This window comes from Triplophysa rosa, linkage group LG11, assembly GCF_024868665.1.
Source record: "Triplophysa rosa linkage group LG11, Trosa_1v2, whole genome shotgun sequence".
Classification (NCBI taxonomy): Eukaryota; Metazoa; Chordata; class Actinopteri; order Cypriniformes; family Nemacheilidae; genus Triplophysa; species Triplophysa rosa.
In genome coordinates, this window is record NC_079900.1 from 3,181,974 (window position 1) to 3,202,884 (window position 20,911).

Consider the following 20,911-nt stretch of genomic DNA (forward strand, 5'->3'; position numbering starts at 1 on the left):
TATACACACTGCATATTAGCAAACTTAGGCAACTTCAGAACCCTCAAAGTATATTGTGTTGAGAAAATGTTTAATTGACTTTCTTTTTCAAAACTACACTTTTCTATGTCCATGTAAAGCTGCTTTGCAACACTGCAAAATTGTGAAAGCACTACAGAAATCAAATTGAATAGAAAATTAAGTTAATATTCATAATATTACAACTGACAGATGAATACGGTGCATTTAACAACATTTCAAAGTTTGTACTGTTAAGTATTTTTAACTATGCATGTTTTTTTGGTCAGATGCATTATTTATTCAACATACTCCCCATTCATCGTGAACAAAGCTTACATATTGTAAAGCAGAAGGCTAACAATGTTAGAATGCCATTACAAACTTGAAGTCAATTTATTTATTTTTGTGGAGTTAAGATTGTTTCAATCTCTGTGTTGTTTAGTGGCAGAACAGAGAGGCATTTAAGGTTTGAACTTGACTGATTTTAGTCCACACATGCACTTTTAGTAATACCATTTTCCTACGGTCTGTGTTCTCTCAGCAAGTCAAATGATTTTTGTTTTATTATTAAGAGTGATGAATGCAAACTCGGTTTGTGAACCTCAAATGATTCATCCAAATAAACAGAAAACCAACAACAGGGATTTCCCAGGTCACACATGCAATATTTTATTCATTATTGCATATTTAATCTCTACACAATAAAAGAGTTTTAATATCAACAGTCGTCTATGTACAGTGGTGGTGAAGCAGACGGATGCCGCGGCACGGCCAGTGAAGAGTTTCATTGAATGCATGGCAAAGATCATCACATGTGTGCAGTTCTGTACATCAGCAGTGACATCATCTTCAAACACAAGCCTTGACCCAAACAAACGTTTAAAGAAAAAGCCAAAGGTCGGAGAGGTCACCATCCACTTTAATAGCCAAAATAAGCACTTCGTCTGTGAATCGCTGATCTGGTTTCCACGTCCGTTTTAGAAACAGAAAAATATGGCTACAAAGAAACTTCTATTAGGAAAGTTCTCAGAATTACAGGTCTGGAAAAGATGCGATGTTGATGCTTGGGATGCCATCACTATAAGTTCTTGAAGGATGATGTCCAGACTGCTTCATAGTTTTCATCCATGTGTAGTTTTGAAGGCTTGTTCATTACGGCTAAACGTGTCCTCTCCCGTTTTCTTCTCATGTGCGGTGAATCTGAATCTGCACTGGCATGTCATCGTCTCAATTTCCAGCTGATCTTTTACCTGTTAAGACAAATGCCCGAGTAAATCAAAGATATTCAACAAAGCACACACTGAAGACAGCTGAATAAAAAGAGCTTTAACAACACGGACAATCTAAATACACAGCTTCTTATCTCCGGTACATCTGATAAACAGATCCCTCAAGATCAGACCTAACTTCCCTTTTCTGAGACAGTCTTGCAATGGCTTCTAAGCAACTCAAGGTGATTTTTTAATGGATGTTGCAAACTTCTTTTTGTCAAATATTTGGTTTGAAAAGTGTATTTTGCTATGGGATCATTTCATGTCAAATCAAGCAAATTTGGGGAACTTCCCATGCAAAAAAATGTTGATAATTCAGCGAAAAGATTTTGATAGGAATTTTACTAAAATGATAGAAATCCAAAATGTTACATTTTGTAGAGGTGAAAATGATTTCAAAAATTATTATATTTTTATGCAAAGATGGTCCGTTACATGCCAATAATGACCATACAAAAATCCGAAAAAGCATTTTTTCCCCCTCTAAGTATTCCCAAAGCAGGTAACGGAAGTAATGTTAAAGATATCTTGAAATCCTTTCAGGTTTTTTAAATTATTACACTTAGACACAAGTATGTTGTGTCTAAGACCCTATAATATATGGTAATATTGCCAAGATAAGGGGAACTCAATGTGGAAATTGTAGAACCCCCTTTCAATGGTCAAAACCCAAATGTGGGTTACTTCCCTGGTTGAGTTGCATGTGTCATGCAATCTGACTTCTTTACAATGTTAAACGTGCCGTCTTCTCATGCTTAACATGGTCAACATGTCAAATAACGAGTTGGTCGTATTACGTAGTATTTCTGTGCTCGATACACTCGATCGTACAGGTTTCAGAAAGTTTCTTTCGAACATATAAAACGGTTTCGTAACAATTTTTCTTAGTCCCTTATTGGACAATTCTCCCGGAAAAGCACGCGGCACGCCCACGCAGCAGCAAGGAGAGCAGGAGAAGGAGCATGCGCAGACGTCACTTTCACTTGTGTGCAGGAGAGAGAGAGAGAGCATACGTTGGCGAAGTTCATGTGTTTGTTTGTTTGTTCAGAATTTGGGTGATGAATGTTCTATAAACGGTGGATATAACGCTGGATTTGGAGATGGTTTGAAACTGATATATGGAGCCGTCCCAGTGCTAAAAGATGCCGGACATGAACCGCATGCGGGGAGTGAAACTGATGTCTGTGTTTTGTTGGCAATGGGTGCGCACGTGCTTTAGTTCAGCCTACCCCTCCCCCACGCACGCGCAGTATGCTTTCGGAAATAATCGTACAGCTGTATCTATCTTTTATCAATGTGATCAAACTAAATACTCTTCGAAGATACGACGTATGCAATACTACTCTATAGGTACTCAAGATCAATATGAGATTGGCAGAAACCGCGTGTGTTAGGGCCGCTTTAACACTGTATTCACAGACTGCCACAAACCATACAACGAACATTTCTAATACATTGATCGAATCACTAATCATTCTAACCTTTGGACTACAGTGACACATCCATCTTACCTGGTTTGTAGCTGCTAAACATTTTCTTTAATGTGGAGAAAAAGCCCTTGTCTTTCTGTTTCTGCCCTGTCTCGGGCTCTTTTCTGCCCCCTACTGCACAAACAAGTGTATTGCTGTGTCTGACCGGCTCTCATTCCCCTGCAGACGAGATTAAAACTTTACACTCACCTGCGGCGGTCTTGGTCACGCCATTGACCGCTCCCTCGACGTCCGTCTCATCCTCAGCGTAACTCATCAGAAGACCTCGCTGTCTGTCTGTCAACATCCTGAACACGAGAGCACAGACAACATCAGACCAGATCCAACACACAAACCTCCCTGCCTGTCTGAAATATTTCTCTAGAGAAAAAAAGAGCTGGAAATTCTCACAAATGTCTCCGTTAAGAGTTTCAAAAGAGATGTCAACAATGACTCAAACTGAGCTCGGATCGGTCAAGTCTTCAATCAAAAGTCAATATTATTGAAGATCTCAATATGAACTCAAACAATTCTCATCAAGTTTACCCAAATCCACATCTACATCCATTTTACACCTCCATACTCTTCGTGGATTCTAACAATTACATTCTCATTTGCTTCTAGTTTTGTTACGCTTAAAGAGTAAATATTCTATGATTTTTAAGGTCCTACTTTGGTTTATGGCGTGTCCGACAACAAGTTTACGTACGTACAGGGTGTAAAAACACTTTCATTTTCTAATAATAGCTTTACTTCTTGACTGACTCTCAAATGATTCGTTCGGCAATTCATCGGTCTAATCCCCTCCTTTCTGTCAGCCCGCTCTGATCTGATTGGTCAGGTGGTCTAGTCTGCTGTGATTGGTCTACCGCGTACAGCGTCGCAAATGGAACGTAAGCGGGCATTACACCGAGCGACGCAAATCTGACGCGGAACTGAAATTAGAACGACAGACGACTCGTTCGCGTGAGTCGACTCCTTTCTTCCCAAGCCAATAACTTGGTTATTCGTTCACTTTCGGCTTTACAACTCGGCAGACTGCTTACATTCACACACAGCAACGTTACACACCGCATGACATGTCATTTTAAAGGACATTGTAATAGTTACTCTTTAAATATCCGAGACAAAGTTGACACTTAATTGAAACAACCGAGAACAATAAAAGAGCAAACACCGAGCAATAACATTTTCTCTGGGTCACGTTTTATATAACAGAATTCCAGCCTTGATGAAAGTGTGCAGATTGGAAATTCTCATCCGTGAAAGTGTCTTACTTGGGGATTTTGATCTTGACGTGGATGTAGTGATCGCCGTGCCCGTAACCACTGACCCGCGCGATACCTTTCCCAGTGAGACGGATCCTCTGATCCGACTGGATTCCAGGTGGGATCTATGAGAGATTTTACTGCGTTAAAAACATGATGTATTTTAAGACCAAGAAAACTTGAAATCTCAATTGTTTCTAGCAATCTCTTTCACGAAAAGGCTTGAACAGTATATGAACCTGTCTGACCGTAATGTGCGTGCACACGTAGCACCTTTTCACGGTCAGATGCAAGTCTCACCGAGAGATTGATGGTCTCATATAATCCCTGTGCCCGGACCGAGCCGCCCAATATAGCCTGAGCTACAGAGACCATGACATCAGAGTGAATATCAGCTCCGTCTCTCCTGAAGATGGGACTCTTCTGAACCTGAGGGCCAAACGCAGACAGTTAACACAAAGACAGCGATCGGAGAATCCAAACCCTCTGAGGCAGAAATCCCATCTTCATTGAATCAGTCTACGTGAAATGAGCTCGTGATGTGCTCACTCTGAACGTGATGAAGATCTCCTTCCTCTCCACAGGCATTCGGATTGTCTGCCCGTCTTCAATACCTGGAGACACACACGCAGGCATGTGATTGGCCAAGAACAAAAAAGAAGGAACATAGGCCACACCCCTGACCACGCCCCCACAAATATTAACCCCGCCCTCCACACAATGATACATATATTTTACTCGTTTGTCTTACAAACAAATAATGTGAAATGACAATAAAACATGAAAAATAGTTTCTAATGTTCATAATAAAATGTTAAGTCTTAAGTGAACTTTAGTAAGGAGGCTAAATACTTAAATCCTGAAAGCAGGAGCTACATTAAAAATAACAAATATGCGCGCGGAAAAGACGCGAAATGTGAATCGGACCTTACAGTACTTTGATGATGTCATACACCGATCCCTCTGTGCAGCACCATATGGAACCCAACACAACGGATTATTGTGCTCCAAATGAAGCAGTTGTTCTGCGCGTCTCAACAAACGTGCACGATGTAAAAGGCATCAAAGACTGCAAACCCCCCACCCCCCTCTGTGAAAAATAGATCGGATTTGCAATTTACACGGGTCGTCCCACGAGGTCTGAAAAAACGGAAATCCGAATCTTCATCGCTCGATCCTGACTCACCTGCAGGTACAGGTACCATGACGGTTTTCCTCTGTTTGGTCTGACCCGTCCCTCGACACGCCGTGCAGGGCGAGGTGATGACCCTGCCCCGACCCCCGCAGCGCCGACAGCTGGATCGCATCACAAACGGCCCTGTGTTAACGGTTTCCTGTAGAGACAGACGTCACGGCGGTGTTAAGCTTTACCTCACACGTCTGTATCATAGAGTCGTCGACATTGTTTGTGACTCACCATCCCCGTTCCGTTGCAGCTGGCGCAGTGCTGGACTTTAGAGCCGGGCTCGTGCCCTCGGCCGTCGCAGCGCTGACACGTGGCATCAATGTTGAAGCTGATTTCTTTATTCACGCCTTTAGCGGCCTGAGCGAACGTCAGCTCCATAACATACTGCACAAAACACATAACATTTAAATCTCTCTTAAATGACTCGACTGAGAAACCTAAATAAGAGACGATCTGACCTCCCGAGGCTGATCGAAGATGCCGTTGAAATCCCCGAAACCTCGCGCTCCGGAAAACTCCCCGAAGATTTTACGGAAGAGCTCCTCAGGATCGATGCTGGCCCCGCCGCCCCAGTACTGCTGACTTCCAGCGCCCGGGTCGAACCCAGCAGAGCCGTACGTGTCGTACTGTTTCCTCTTCACCTCGTCGCTGAGCACCTGAAGACAAACCATCACGTCACTCACGCTTTTAGAGACAGAAACGACAAACTCAAGCTTTAACGAAGAAGACTCGGTGAACCTCGTAGGCTTCTGCCAGCTGCGCAAACTTCTCCTTGGCTTGAGGATCATCCTTGTTCGTGTCTGGATGATACTTCTTTGCCATCTGAGTGCAAAGAAAACACAGTTGTGATGCACATTATTATCTTGCAATAATGATCGGGAGATGCTCGACGGTAAAAAAAACCCCGTGACAACGTGCCCCAGTCATCCCTTACATACACAAACTAAACCACAGATTCTCAACTCTAGCTTTTCTGAAGCGTTTAGCTCCAACCTTGATCAAACTCACCCGTCCGTATCGTTCAAGTAATCCAGAACATCTCGATACACTCGTTCGGGTGTGTTCGTTCAGAGTTGGAGATAAAACCGAGGGCCGAAGAACTAGACAACAAGGAACAGGTCACCCTAGAATGAACTGCCATAATTAACTCGCACTCATGCCGTCCCAGGTGTCTTCCGGTGAACACATTCGGTGTAACGTTAATCCAAATCTTGACTGTTCCTGGCTTTGTAATGCAAGCGAATAGAGACCCAGCGAGATTAGATTTTGCGTGAGAAGAGCGACAATCCTGTTTACATCAATGAATCGTTTTTTTACTGGCAAATGTATCGTTTCACATCATGAGATCATGGATTACTTATGTGATGATGGATATATGCGCTTTTTAGAGTGGGTCACCGCTGGGTCTCTAGTCACTTGCATTACAACGCCAGGAACAGACAGGATTTTATTCTTACACCGAATGTGTTCACCAGAAGACAGGCACAGCTAGGACGGCATGAGGGTGAGTAAATTATGGCAAAAATGTCATCCTAGGGTGAACTGTTCCTTTAATACTTAAGTGGCGTCTTACTTGGTAATAAGATTTCTTAATCTCCTTCTGCGTTGCTGTGCGTGGTACTCCTAGAATCTGATAGAAGTCTTGTTTATAAGCAGGAGCGCTGGTGTGGAAGGACAGCTTACAGAGGATCTGAGACGATCCCACACCTGCCAACACAGAGTTTAAAGGTAAGTGTAGTAATGTTTGAGCAAACTGTCTATCGATTGGTTGTATTGCCTCCCTTACAGACACAAAGAAAATACAGATACTACGATCTGATTAAACAAAGCTGAACTAAGACAAATAAAAGTAAAACTCCCATCAGTGCAACCCATCAAAAGATTCCCTGCATCCTGTCTCGTGAGCGTTTGCATCCTTTCATTGAAGATGGGATTGAGAACTTTTACATCCTTTAATTGTAAAAACACAACTAGAGAAGATTCATAAATACATGTTGATTTTACCAGCTGTTTATTCTACCAGTTTATTTTCCACACTCTTGCACAAGGTCAGAGAAGTTTCCACTAACTTGCTGCGCAGTCCAGATCTGATCACGTGCATTGATGCGTGCGAATAAATGCACGATTGCATCACTCTGCACGACCTTATATCGGTCAGATCAGCTCAACTCAACTCATATGAAGCCTGAAGGACACAGTCTGTCGTTTATATGTAGTTTAAACAATCACTCAGGCCTGTTAAGGTCCAGGTCTCACCTGTCATGCCTCTCAATGTCACGCCATTCCTCTCTCGCGCGCTCATCCCGCCGCCCGCAGACCAAACCCGCCGGCCTGACGGCTTCGAAATGCCCCTGTGGGCTCCATTAAAGCAGGAGATGTGGGCTGAACGCGCCTGTCTGTGGCAGGAGGACACGGCGACTGTGAACCAGCGTGCGGAGCTGCGAGCTGCGGAACACGCCATCTTTGCCACTCAGAGTCACTCGGCGGCGGACACCGGCGCGACTGCGCATGCGTGAGCGAGAGACGCGTGCGCACTGGTGTTCAAGAAAATGTTCTTGACTAGCCCTGCCATTCTTCATTGAAGACTAGCGATGCATTATGTTGGCGGTTTGTAGGGGGATCTTTGCGAAAAATACCAAAATTTATCAGACAGGAATTCTCTGAGAATCAAATAATACTGCCAGATTAACACAGTTTTCAGAAAAGTCTTTACTAGAGTTTTTTTTATCGTTTGGATGTTCACATGGGGCGTGTTATCCTCCAAAAGTCACAATAATAGTCTCATAATACTGTAGTTATCATAACAGTCCCAACTGTGGTTTACCCATGGTTGTAGTAAATGAGTAGTAAATGTGAGACCATACATTTGTGGATACTAAAAAAGTTACTATGGTTGATTCATTTCATAATAAATTTGAAAAAATAAATACATTTGTGGCTTGGATAAAAGCGTCTGCTGAATAAATACATTGATAAATGAACTATTCCAATATGAATAAAAACAGAATAATAATCCTGTACACGTCTTTGGGATGTATGACTGAAGCGCTGTATGAGGTACGAACTGAATTGATCAGTTTGTCAAATCAATTTAATGAAAGATAAAAACGCCAAATGCGTTTCTTTACGCAGCTATTCAACGCTCGATTAACTGAGCGAGCGTAAAAACTGTAAACCAGGGTTGTTGGTAGAAGGGACACAGCTGTGAGCGAAAGTGGTACAAAATCTCGCCATATAATTACAATAAATTAAATAGGCTACCGCCTACACCTACACCAACCCCAAAACTAACCTTAAAATAATAAAAAAATATTAATCAACTGTTTTCAGCGTGACAAAAATGATGCGGTATCAAAGTGCGCATGCCCAGTGGAAGTAGCTGTATCCCTTCTAATCAAAACCGTAAAACAGCGCGTATCGCACAACGCAAACTCTGCGTAAAGAGAACGCATACATACGATAGAGATCCCAACACGCAAAGCCAGACACCCGGAAGATTCAAACGCGCGACCACGGCAGAATGAATCGTTTTAAGACTTCCAAATATAAGAACACCACTCCGAAAATCCCGAAGAAAGATGTGAGTACATCCAAATTGCATACGATATCCAGCGGTATGAGAGTGATATTATGTTATATTATGGTTTTGGGCTGAGTCGACATTAAGGAGTGGTGCAGATGCGCTGGATGTCTCAACTTCCTTCATGCTGAACATATGAAGCGTCGTCCACTTTCATAAGTGATCATGCACGAGAGATACATTTGATCTCGTGTTCGAGATGATGTCACGACTCCGCTCCAGTGATGCTCCATTGAGATACTCATTGAAGAACAGTACTGCACTGATACGATTCTGGATTCTCATTTTGCATTTTGCGCAATTGCCCTAGAAAACACCAGGAAAGGCACTGGATGAGGATTATTTAGACGTTCAATTCTTTAGACTATGGGGGTTATAGAAATAGTACAAAGTTAAATGTAGTGATTTGTTTTAAAATAACAAAAGGGGTTATTTTGCAAATGACAGGTAAATTGGCATGTTGTCAATTTATGTTTAATTATTGTTTGATTTGTTTATGGATTTTATTGAGTACTTTTGCTCAGCAAACAAATGTCGCAGTTTGCGTAAATGTAGTTTCTGTCAAAATGCCTTATTTCACACTCATCATGTTGTCTATTTTTGGTAATAGTAGTGGTTATTTGAATTTGCCTTCTGATGTCACAGCTGTAACTTTACATATGAAAATCAGATTCAACTGCGCTGCAGTGATACACTCAATGCTTTTATTTTGAACTTTGATCACATGGACAGATAAGAGATCTTGTTTGCTGGCGTCATACGTGTCGTTGTTAAAAACAGCCCTGTGTGGTTCACAGACTTTCCGTGTAAATGCTTCACATACCTGAGATTAACATGATGTTGTTTCTTTATTCATGAAGATGACCTTTTTGACCCTCACTGCTTAAAGGGACAGTTCACCCAAACATGAAAACTCTGTGATCATTTACTTACCCTCGGGTTTTCCAAACCTGTATAAATATGTTTTTTCTGCTAAACACAAATATCAGTATCCAAACAGATCTCACCCCCATTGACTCCCATAGTATTTATTTAACTATGGTAGTAAATGGGGCATGAGATCTGTTTGGTCGCTGACATTCTTCCAAATATCTTCCTTTGTGTTTACCAGAACAAAGATATTCAGACAGGTTTGAAACAATCTGAAGGCGAGTAAATGATGACAGAATTTTCATTTGAACCATCCCTTTATAACAAAAGATGACAGGAAGATTTAAAATCAAACACACAGTCATAACATTACATGTAGACTATCAGTTTTATACAAGAGATCAGATTGGTTGGGTTGGGGCATATTTATGTATCTGTGTATGTATCTCACCTAAAGTTTTACTGAATTTTTTTAAACTGGTTAATAGAGATAATTTCATCACTCCTTGCTTTGTTTTTTCAGTTCAGTAGTTATGCAGTATTACTCACCCTCAAGTTGTTCGAAATCTATATACATTTCTTTGTTCTGTTGAACACAAAAGACGACGATATTTTGAAGAATGTGGGAAAGCAAACAGTTCGGGGGCATTTTTCCTACTATGGAAATCAATGGTGGCCAAGAACTGTTTGGTTGCAAGCATTCTTCCAACTATCTTTGCTGTGTTCATCGAAACTGTTCCTTCAAGGTCATTTTGACACTTGCTTTATATTTTCTATTTATGCATTTGGCAGACGTCTTTATCCAAAGTGACTTACATTGCATTATACTATAAATATGTATTTGAGTATGTGCAATCCTTGGGATCGAACCCAGGACCTTGGCGTCGCTATAGCAACTATAGTTGCGTAGCCACTGAGCTACAGGAAAGCATTTATTTATTATGTTTATTGTAGGTTATATTAACTCAGTGGTTCTCAAACTTTTTCGTTGTAAGGCCCCCTTTGTGTAGAGTGCATCGCTTTGCGGCCCCCCAAATAAAGACTTATAATCTTAAATGTAACATTTTTATTTAAACAAAAACATGTTCGGTTATACAATGCTGAAACATCAATTCTTTTGTCTGGTGGTCTTATTTTTCTGATGTTTGATTGCATAAAATCTATGATCAATTTCTATATTTCATAAAATACCACAAAATCTGTGGCCCCCTGGATCCATCTCGGGGCCCCCCAGGGGCCACGGCCCCCCAGTTTGAGAACTACTGTATTAACTTATTATAGGTATATATTAACTTATTATAGGTATATATTAACTTATTATAGGTATATATTAACTTATTATAGGTATATATTTATTATAGGTTAACTCACTAGCTATTTAGGAAAGATGTAGATCTAATGCCATTTAGGGTGAACATCAAGCATGGTGTTTCCTCAATGTTGGAATCTCTGGATTCCTGGTTTGTTGGTACAAGATGGTTGCAACTGTGCCCTTTTAACTTGTTTTTCAATCACATGATAGTAGTTCACACTGTTAAAGATTGACCGGTGAGCATTTGAAAGTCATGCGGTGGTGAGATTGGCTCAGATGGGTTATAAAGATCTCAGTGCCTAGCGTCCAGATCTAAATCTCTGACTGATGCTGTGGTCCGGATGGACAGAGATGTTTCAAGAACTCAGGGCGAATCTCTTGTTGTAGCTGTAAAATGTTGTTTCGCCTGGAAATGTCACATGGGTTGCATTGCATTAGTGAAATGGATTTGCAAAATGATATTGCATGTGAAATTTAAATGAATTTACGGTGAATGCAATCGAATCTATGAGACTAACATGGTGCACAAATAGATTCGACGATCTGTACCATTCCTCGTCGTGAAATGTGCTGTTTGATAGGCAGAAGTTGTGGACGTGATGCTGATGTGCTGCGATTGATGTCACGATGACGCTGTTTGCTTGCCAAGTTGTTTTGTTGGATATTTTCATATTTTTTATGTCCGCGTTCTGGTGTAATTCCACAGCACTGGCTTGCTTCAAAATGAAGATGGCGGCATGTGAATTCATCCACATTTACATCGCGTGCATGCACACTTGGCAGATCTAAAGTGACTTTCGGTAAAGTTCATTCAAGCCGCTGTGCATGTTGGATCAGAACGCTCATTTTCTGGGTCGTGGTATAACCCGCTGATCTTACATGACGTCTTTTCATTGGACTCCGCTGGCCTGAATCTGGGCTCTTTGGTTCCTCGCGGCTCTTTAAAGTCACTTGCTCGCCCTGCGTGTTGTTTCATGTTTGCATTAGGAAAGGATTTGAAACAGCTCAGCTGTGCGTTGCAGGAGCTCTTCTGCACTTCCTCAAGGCCTGTTTGTGTCTGTGCGTTCACTGTTTGCTCAAGAAATGCTGAGCGTCTGTTCATTTCCTCTTTACTGTTTGTGATGTCAAACGTTCAGATAGTTTACTTCAGGTCTTGATCGGTGCTGTGTTTTGGTCTCTCGAGACCTTTCAAGCGGTTGTTACTGGGTATGCGCTATATCGGTTTGTGTAGAAGAATGTCACTTCCTCTACTAGACTTTGAATTCATCTCAATATGGCTGTCAATAAAAACACTGTGGCTTTTACACTTCGCTGTCACTCAGCCTCATCTCAACCACAATGTTGAAACCTACGGTGCAGGATTAGAATGTGGGCTGTGAACCTTCATTGATGTTGACCCGAGATCTGACACCAGAAACGGTGAAGCGGACTTTTTTGAAAACCCGTGAGGTATTTCCCAGCATGTTCCTGAAGCCGTCTTTTTCTTTCCATGCAGGGCTGGATTGCTAATGTACGAGGTGGCAGCTTGACTTCTCAGGGCAACCACCTCAAATCCAGCTGCAGTCTGGTGGCATTCAACACAGATCAGGCTGGTAAGAGCAGATCTAGGTAACATGCATCCAATAACTGTTTTCAATCTCTGCTGTCGTGCTAGCCAGCCAGTTATGGTTTGTTTGTGGTCCTCCACCGAACATCTGAACACCTCAGTTCAGATAACATCTATACACAAAACTAACCTCAGGTCACTCTATAAACCAGTCTGTCGTGGCCTGTATGTGTTTTTCATATAAATGTCCGTCTCTTTTTAGGTGGTGGAATCGTCGGCTTGTCCTCTGTGAATCCCGGACCTGATGGGAAATGGACCGTGACCCAGATTCCGTGCCATGCTGGTAATAGAATGAATAAAAAAAATATGGCTTTATTCTTACTTTATTTTGTCACGCTTTGGTCCAGGGGCCGGATTCACAAAAGTGTTTTTAAGACGATAAATAGGAATGTTGGTAAGGTAAATTATATAAGAATGTTCCATAGTCTCTCTCATACATTTGTCAAGTTTATTAATATATAAAAATAAAACGACTGAATTTGACAACGGTTATACAAGCCGGCTCATGAGGTAACAAGAAAGGTATCTAATATCTGTCCATTAAAGAATATTATAATATTATATTATATAATATAAAGAAAGGATATTTTTTCAGAATTACTCAAATGTCCGGCTGAAGTAAGAAAGTCATATGATGGCATGAGGTTGAGAAAATTATGGATTTTTGGACATTACACTTGGCTGCCACACACAGAAGGAGGATTTATTTGCTGGTTATGTGTAAAAAATGTAAAAAAAAAAGAAAAATGTAATATAATAATAAATCATTTCGAAACTAATCTCGTAAACAGTCAAAATTGCAGTTTTTGACTCAACATGATCATGTCACCCACTAAACGCATTAAACATCTTTCCTTTTGAGATTTAAGACAACTGTGGAGTTATCCTAACTTAAAAAGTGTTATTTACAGCAGTTTTTCCTTTTTTTCTTCTTAATTTTTTTCGTAAAAACGTTTTTTTCTAGTGTATTCATAACTTTTTTCTTAAATTCAATTTGGGAGTTGGATGAATTTTCTTGTCAGCAAATTTTGGGAATCCGGTCCGCTGTAGCCCATTTGGTAGAGCATTGCATTAGCAGCTCTAAGATCTTCGATTTTCAGGGAACACGCACGAATGCACTACCTTAAGTCACTTTGGATAAAAGCGTTAGCCAAATACATAAATATAAATGTAAAACGATTAATCGCGATTAATCGCATCCAGAATAAAAGTTTTTATTTACATAATATCTGTCTGTGTACCTGCACAATCATTTTGTATTTATAAACACATACATGTTCACATACAAATATATTTTTTAAAGAAATATTTACATTTATTTATATTTTCCAATAATGTAAATTATATATAAATGTTTATTAATTTTTAGATTTGAGATTTTTCTTAATGCATGTACGTGTATGTTTTTATAAATACAAAATTAATATGCAAAGTACACAGACATATATTATGCAAACACAAACTTTTATTCTGGATGCGATTAATCGCGTGATTAATCGTTCGACAGCCCTAAATGTAGGAGATCTTACACACTCGATTCGGATAACCATGTTGGATAGTGTGATTGTAGAAGCTTTTGAGTAAGGTTGTTTCGTCCGTTGAGATGCCTCCAGTAAATAAAAATTGTTTGGATGGTGTGGCATTGTTCCCACCTCATGACGCAGATGTTAACATTCACTAAAAATAAACCCATGTGCACGCAACCCAGATGAGTCTGTCCTAATTCTCTTCCTGATCTCTCCGTTTCAGACCAGGTAACTGACCTGGACTTCTCTCCGTTTGATGACTACCTCCTGGCAACCTGCTCGGCCGATGAGACGGTGAGCCACGGTCTGAGATGGGCTCAGTGCTTGCGTTGTGTGGCACAAAGTCTGGTCCACAGGAACATTTTTAGTAATAGCCAAAAATACATTGTATGGGTCAAAATAATCGATTTTTCTTTTATGCCAAAATTCATTAGGATATTAAGTAAAGATTCATGTTCCATGAATATATTTTGTAAATTTCCTACCGGAAACTTTATTTTTGTGAGTAATATGCTATGCTAAGGACTTCATTTGGACAACTTTAAAGGCAATTTTCTCAATATTTAGATTTTTTCTAAATAGTTATATCGCGGCCATCGTCCTATCCTAACAAACCACACATCAATGGAAAGCTTATTTATTCAGCTTTCATATTATATATAAAATATAAAAAATTTATCGACAAGACTGGTTTTGTTGTCCTGGGTCACAAATGTCTCAAAGTGTCACACAATCCTGACTGCTTCAGGTCGTTATTGCAAACCAGGAACATTTATTAAAACATTTAAGGTTTGTTGGGGTAATATTAAATGTGAAATAATGTGATTTTCCTTCAGGTGAAAGTGTGGCGTGTGTGTGATGCGTGTCAGGATCAGCCAGGCAGTGCAGAGGTGACTCTGACTCCAGGAGACGGTCGGCTGGAGATCGTTCTCTTCCACCCTGCGGCTTCAGATCTGCTCGCCGTGGCGTCAACAAAGGGAGTCCAGGTGTGGGACATCACGAGAGACTCCGCCCTCACAGGTACACACACACCTTTAATTGTGTTAATACACAACCATCACTTGTCTGACACACCTGATTTAAAGGCAGGGTTAGCATTGTTTCAAAAAACGGGCCAGGTACCAAAACAAACTTTCTGTAGCCAATCAGCAGTAAGGGGCGTGTACGCTCATGTTGACGGAGGGAAGAGAGCAAGCAAGCATAGAAAGACTGTTGAAAGAGCGATGTCGACAAGTCGAGGCATTGAGGCGATGTCATTAGCATGAGTCTGAATTCGCTCACTTGTTCACTCATTCACTATTCCCTATATAGTGAATGCTAAATAGTCCACTATATGGGGAAGAAGTGAATGAAAATGAGCGAACAATTTCAGACACTGACGTAATATATCCTGCGTCTGACAGTACTGTCGCGGACATTCGTCATAACGCTTATATTACATCTGTGTGGCTTTATGGATTGTTTTGTAAAATGGTAAAGTTCATTTTTACATTATTTGTTTATTGCATTAGTTTTTTAATAAACAGAACTAAACAAATGTTTGCCACGTTTATTTACTATTACATTTATTATGTTTAATAAAATTACTTGATATATTTCAAATAAAACACTCAGACGGGTGATTCGCGTTGTATCATGTGTACATCGGATGTACACTCAAAATCAGAATGCATTGTGGGTAAAAGTAGTGAACTAGTAGTGAAGAATTCGGCAACACTACAAAATGGCGGACACCCGATATAGTGCACTATATAGGAGATAGGGGGCGAATTCAGACACAGCTATTCATTTCAATGGAGAGTGACTGTTGGCGACAGGAAGTGGGCGTGTCTAGCGACGCGACAAAGCTGAGATTTGCTCAACTTTATGCAAATGATGAGCAACTTTCGGGAGCGACTACCAATAGGAATAAAGCAGCAAGCTCACATGATCAGTCTCTCGTCAGTTACTGCAGGGTTTGTTTATAAATGTTAACTTACTAGAGAAACCAAAGCTAGGAACGCCTTCTAACGACCTCGTAGTAGTGGTCGACCAAATGGGGATGTGGGGTTACCGAAACTATGAAAGCACTGTGGCCGATCGGCCGATATAACACAAATGCAATTAAATGAGTAAATACAAAACATTGGTGAAACTAAATGAACAATTATCGTGTGTTGCGTTTATATTTATTGTGGGCAGCTAAACATGGCTTAATATGAATAAAATATAGCAATTTAAACATATTGATACTTACCATACAATTTTTGCATCTCATCCACCTTACACGACCCATTTTACTGAGGTCATATTACATCACTAAGTGGCAAATGCCTGCCTTAAATCTCAGTGCCATTTTTATGAATACAATTCTAATGTGCTGTATGGGGGCCAAACAGGAAAAAAATATCGGCGATTTTTAAAAATACATCGGCTGATGCCGTTAATTAAAAACTTCCAAATATCAACCGATATATCGGCCACGGCAATATATCAGTCTATCACTACCTCGTAGCTAGAAACTAACGACAAACACAGTGACACAGCTGCTGGCGGTCTAAATGCACCTTTAGAACCCACGGTATGGCGAAGGTTTTTATCGGAGATATGTTAGAAAGCAAGATCGTCTAAAAATCACCCTGGGGAGGTTGTTTTGATTCGGATCAGTATGTGAGTAACATTGGTTTTGTTGTTTGTCAGAACCAAGACATATTGTTTTCGTGTCAGCTGTGTAATGGAGCAGCTTTGAGCGTCATTGTTTATCTGGAACCAGTGTGCTGCTTGTATATACTTGTGTCGTCTTCGCTTATTTTATTCATTTGCGTTATTATTTGCGTGGTCTAAGCTACGATAAAGCTAAGCATTTCATGACTGCGTTGCACAGCACGTTTGAGGGCGGAGCAATGCAGGAAGGGGCGTGTTCCTGTTGCGTAGTAGTGCGTTTTGTTGTCGATTTCAAATAACAACAACAGTTTCCAGAAATCGATTACCCTGCCTTTAAAGTGGTCACAAATTATTTTACCAGGTTTACACTCAAGCCCTATTCAGATGGTAACTGTTTTATGGGTTGTCATTTCAGATTTTACAACTGCTTAAAGGGACAGTTCAACCAAAAATGAAAATTCTGTCATCAGTTACTCACCAGCAGATTGTTCCAAACCTGTATACATTTCTTTGTTCTGATAAACACACAGGAAGGTATTTGGAAGAATGTCAGTAACCAAACAGATCGCATCCCCCTTTGACTCCCATAGTATTTATTTTCCCTACTATGACGGTAAATGGGGGATGAGATCAGTTTGGATACTGACATTCTCACAAATATCTTCCTTTGTGTTCAGCAGAACAACAAAACTTATACAGGTTTGGAACACCTTGAGGGTGAGTAAATGATGACAGAATTTTCATTTTTGGGTGAAGTGTCCCTTTAAAACGACTTTGCTCTCCCATTACTGGGAAACGCTCATAATGTTGTCTGCGTCTCTGCTCTGTTGTTTGTTAGTTTTTTGTCTATGTGTGATTTATTTATTTGTTTGTGTGTGTATGCAATGTTTTGTTGGATCTGCCGAGCCTCTGGTTTGTTACAGTCCTCTGGGCGTTGAAGTGAGGTAAATGTTTCAGGAGGTCCCCCATGACGGCTCTCTGGTGCCACCTGCTGGTGCTGCACCCAAACCACACATTTCACCGTCACTCTCATCCGGATCTCTCTCTCTCTCTCTCTCTCTCTCTCTCTCTCTCTCTCTCTCTCTCTCTCTCTGTTTGCCAGTTTAACATTTGGACATTTCACACAATAATTCGCTTTGTCAAAAGCAAACAAGTATTTGTGGACAGCCTGGGTTTTGTTTTGCACAACGCAAGCAGATCTCTGAAGCTGCGTTCACACTGCAGGACACAAAAGACCAAAATAACATTGAACAACACAAAACAACTGAGACATTTCTTAAAATGTCTTCTTTTGTGTTCCACTGAAAAAAGAGTCGCATGTTTTCAACCAGATGCGGGTTAATACAAGACGACAGAATTTAAATTTTTGGTCAACTCTATCCCTTTAAGTAATGAATTGGAATAATGATATAACTAAAAGAAACTAGGTTAGGTTTAAGCTTGCGGTCTGAACGTGGCCTGAGATCTATCACATGCGCTTTGCCCGGCGTGCTGTCGCCACATTTCCCCAAACTTACATCGCCACTTGTGTGCGGTGCGCTTCCCCCCAGCATCATCATGCCTACTGAGTGTGCTCCTCTTTACATCACGTGTGTTTTCTGTGTATTCTGACACTATCATCTGATGTGAAGCGTGTGAACGTACGTGTTCATGATCCATGTGAAGGAGAGCAGCGGTGTTATGTTCTGTTTTTGTGTTCAGTGCTGGAACAGCATGCCGATCAGATTCAGGGTCTGTCCTGGAAGGAAGATGGCTCTCTGTTGGCTTCATCCTGCAAGGTAAATTAGATTTGTATAAAATTCTTGAAACTTCATGAGGTTTAAATTCTTTTAGAATAAATCTCATAGAAAATAAACAGAAGATTGTTGGGCTTTTAGGGAATATGTTTGCCAACATATTGGGATATTTAAACTAGCGTGCACCTTTTAGGATTTAGGAGATTAAGCATTCAGCCAATATGGATCAACAATTTTTATGACATCATTCTGCACTTCAGTTTCTTGTCAGATTGCAAGTTGTGAGGGAAAATGAATGCTGTTGACTGTTTTCAAACATTTAAACTATCCTAGTTAAATTGAAATATCAACTCTTCAAGACACTTCAGTGGGTCTTTAAACATATTATAATTACCCAAATCAAGCCTTTAGTTGGTTCTCTGTTAGGTGACAAATGTTTTAAAACTATTTCTGTTCGGATTTGCGTTCAAAATCAGTTTAATAATCTTTCCAACCCGAAAAACAGTTGTGGCCTGTCAGGTGTAATTGCGGATGCTCACCAACAGATGTCGCCGCTGTGCTTGTTCTTGCGTCATGCGTCCGTTTGCCGATGTGAGCGTCACGTCAGTGTGCATCTTCACACAGATTCAGTTTATTACCAGAAAACAACATGATCACATTCGCAGGCGTAAAAGTCTGTCAGTGATAGTGGTCTCGATGAGGTCTTCACACAGCATCCTTTACCGGTCTGAAAAACGTGGATCAGTCAATGTGATTTAAGAAAGCTGGTTACTGTAAACCTGCCTGTAGTCATTTACTTAAAAGACGTGTTAATTTAAGTTTAGCACTTCATTTGTTTTTAAAAAAAGGAAACTTTACATCCACATACGTTTCAGCGTGAGCGTTCTTTTGTGACTCATTTAAAACGTTAAACCACACTTTTCCTTTCTTTCTAATTCTGGACACAAAAGGTTTCTGTTTGGAAGGAGAAATGTTTTGATTGAATTGATGGAATATGGTTTTGTTTAAACAAGTGGACTACAGGACTCTTGGATTTCAATGTCTCAAATTCACATTTGCTACTTTATTTTCAAAAATCTTTATAATAGCCTTTACAATATAAAAGTGTGCGAATGACTTTTAGTGCATGTGTTTAATTTGAGGCTGTCAGAGTCAACATTAAGTACTTTTTTCTACAATCTGGCAACCAGATGCTTGTTTAACAGTCAACGATGGTAAAAAACAACCTTAAAATTGATTTGTATGTCAAATCTGAAATTCTTTAGTTAGGGGTATCACAGTATTGGTATACCATGCTATGTACCGTGCTATTAAAAACATTACTGTTTCATTTCTACACCATTTGACATGCTAAACATGTCAGCAAGAGCCACATGGGTTACGCTTGCTCTCCGCCTCTTGTATTATGAGTGCGCTTCATTGGCCAAAAAGAGAGAAAACAAAAAAAAGTGTAAAAAATTAATTGTTTTCAATAGATATTGTGAAAATATCGTTATTACATTTATGCATTTGGCAGACGCTTTAACCTAAAGAGACTTACATTGCATTATACTATAGATTTGTATGAGAGAACGTGCGATCCCTGGGATTACGCAAAGTGAGCACAGTGTCTTCTGCGATCTTGGTGATTTAGCACCCTGACGGAGAGTTTGAGTCGGGCACGCTCACCCCGTGCGGAGGGACCCGGAGAGCAAGACATAAAGACATAACAACAGCACTTTTCCATTAGCCTGTTAATACTCCCAGAGCCAATGATGCCGAGGTTTATGAGCGGATGAGGAATGTACAGGAGAGACACATGGCCACCGTTTGCTTTGGTTTGTGCTGACCCTGAATGGATATCATCTAGACGCCAATTTCTGCTTAACCTGATTTAGTGTGAACTCAAAAAGTTTTTTGTAAATTGGAAACCCATGGAAAGTTAAAAAAGTAGTACAAGTATAGTAACTGTTTTAAAAAAATTTTTTAGTTAAACCGTGTTGAATTTTCAGAAGGGGAAAAAGATGTGAAATGTGACACTAGATCGCAGGCTGAACTGCAGAGGTTGTGCCCTCGCGAGTCCCGCTGTAATTTAAGTGAACGGGCCCTTCAATCTCCCCAAATTCACCTTATTAAAGCAAATAAGCAGCGCTGACATGTGTGTTTGATTCCAGCGATTTCCCCCATCATTAGGTGAAAGGGGGAGAGCGGAGAGCTGGGTTCATGACAGGCCTCATTCGGAGTCACGGGCACATTTATCACGCCGGCTTCGTTCGTTGATGATGACGTTTATGATACAAGTGTTGATTTATTTTAAACGCGCGAGTGTTTGATACGAATGAAAGCATGAGGCATGCATTTAAAGTTGTTTTATAATGTTATTCACGTTAAACTAAACTGTACTGTTTAGCGTGTTGACAAAATGTTTATATGCTCTCCTATACTTGTAGGAGCTTCGGATAAAA

General features: G+C 40.4%; 2 protein-coding genes across 2 annotated transcripts in view; one reads left to right on the top strand and one right to left on the bottom strand.

The window, feature by feature from the left end:
• Nucleotides 1-622: 622 nt before the first annotated feature.
• On the bottom strand, nucleotides 623-7,705 carry dnaja3a (DnaJ heat shock protein family (Hsp40) member A3a). The gene is made up of 11 exons (XM_057345001.1): nucleotides 7,451-7,705; nucleotides 6,768-6,901; nucleotides 5,933-6,016; nucleotides 5,653-5,850; nucleotides 5,426-5,578; nucleotides 5,195-5,342; nucleotides 4,558-4,622; nucleotides 4,309-4,437; nucleotides 4,018-4,133; nucleotides 2,951-3,048; nucleotides 623-1,250 (listed from the first exon to the last, which is right to left on the bottom strand). The coding sequence occupies exons 1-11, from the start codon at nucleotides 7,653-7,655 to the stop codon at nucleotides 1,228-1,230; spliced, it is 1,353 nt and encodes a 450-aa protein (XP_057200984.1). The 5' UTR covers nucleotides 7,656-7,705; the 3' UTR covers nucleotides 623-1,227.
• A 902-nt stretch (nucleotides 7,706-8,607) lies between these two features.
• coro7 (coronin 7) overlaps nucleotides 8,608-20,911 on the top strand; it is a 110,486-nt gene continuing 98,182 nt past the window's right edge. The window contains exons 1-6 of the mRNA XM_057344971.1: nucleotides 8,608-8,774; nucleotides 12,452-12,548; nucleotides 12,765-12,845; nucleotides 14,312-14,382; nucleotides 14,925-15,108; nucleotides 18,433-18,509. Coding sequence (XP_057200954.1) covers nucleotides 8,715-8,774; nucleotides 12,452-12,548; nucleotides 12,765-12,845; nucleotides 14,312-14,382; nucleotides 14,925-15,108; nucleotides 18,433-18,509 — 570 coding nt within the window. The 5' untranslated portion in view covers nucleotides 8,608-8,714. The remainder of the gene's footprint in view (nucleotides 8,775-12,451; nucleotides 12,549-12,764; nucleotides 12,846-14,311; nucleotides 14,383-14,924; nucleotides 15,109-18,432; nucleotides 18,510-20,911) is intronic.